The sequence below is a fragment of the Halyomorpha halys genome, unplaced genomic scaffold (assembly GCF_000696795.3).
Source record: "Halyomorpha halys isolate HHAL.00 unplaced genomic scaffold, Hhal_1.1 Scaffold539.1, whole genome shotgun sequence".
Taxonomy (NCBI): domain Eukaryota; kingdom Metazoa; phylum Arthropoda; class Insecta; order Hemiptera; family Pentatomidae; genus Halyomorpha; species Halyomorpha halys.
This window is the reverse complement of record NW_027113761.1, coordinates 1-712: the sequence shown is the minus strand read 5'-3', so window position 1 is coordinate 712 and position 712 is coordinate 1. Positions and strand designations below refer to the sequence as shown.

The 712-nt window shown below is 34.3% G+C and overlaps 1 protein-coding gene across 1 annotated transcript in view; it reads left to right on the top strand.

Annotated features, from left to right (window-relative positions):
* LOC106684027 (ciliary microtubule associated protein 1A) overlaps positions 1-548 on the top strand; it is a gene marked incomplete at its 3' end in the record, with an annotated part of 13,621 nt that extends 13,073 nt beyond the window's left edge. The window contains 2 exon segments of the mRNA XM_014425854.2: positions 82-297; positions 377-548. Coding sequence (XP_014281340.1) covers positions 82-297; positions 377-548 — 388 coding nt within the window.
* Between the last annotated feature and the right edge of the window lie 164 nt (positions 549-712).

Here is a 712-nt window from a genome sequence, read left to right as displayed (position 1 = left end):
TACTCTGTATATTTCAATAACTATAATTTATTTCTGTAAGATACAATAATTTTATTTTCAACTTTTACCTTTAATTTTCAGCACCCGGACCTGGACATTACGAATATCGGCCTAGTTTTGGTTATGTGGGGCACGATCCAACGAGAAAAAGAGCCCCCGGGTTCAGTTTTGGCCGAAGACTCACGATACCAAAAAAACGCTTCGGGCCTGGTCCTAAGTACAACCTTAGAAATTTTACACCCGAAGGTAAAGAGAAACCTATTGCTCACAGTTTTGGCATAAAACGACCTCTACCAGGTAAGTTTTATCACTTTACTTATTTATAATAACACACACACATACATACATGTATTACTTTAATAATTTTTTTTTTCAGCAAAAGAGCCATCACCAGGCCCAGCTGATTATATTGACCAAACGTTATATCTAGCAAAGAAATCACCAAGAGCTACAATATATGGGCGGAGGGAAAACCAGAAAGTATTGGAGACCCCTGTAGCCATAGGCGAATTATCTTTCATGGGCAATTCGAAACCCGCTGCTTGCTTGTAAGTATGCTTTATTTATAACATCATGTCAACTTTTCCATCTACAAGAATATTACAGTAATAAAACATTCACTAATTATTGATTATTAATAGATTATAATTAATATATAATATATGTTGATAAGAAGATAGTTGACCGTGGATAATATTTTTTTTTTTTTTTC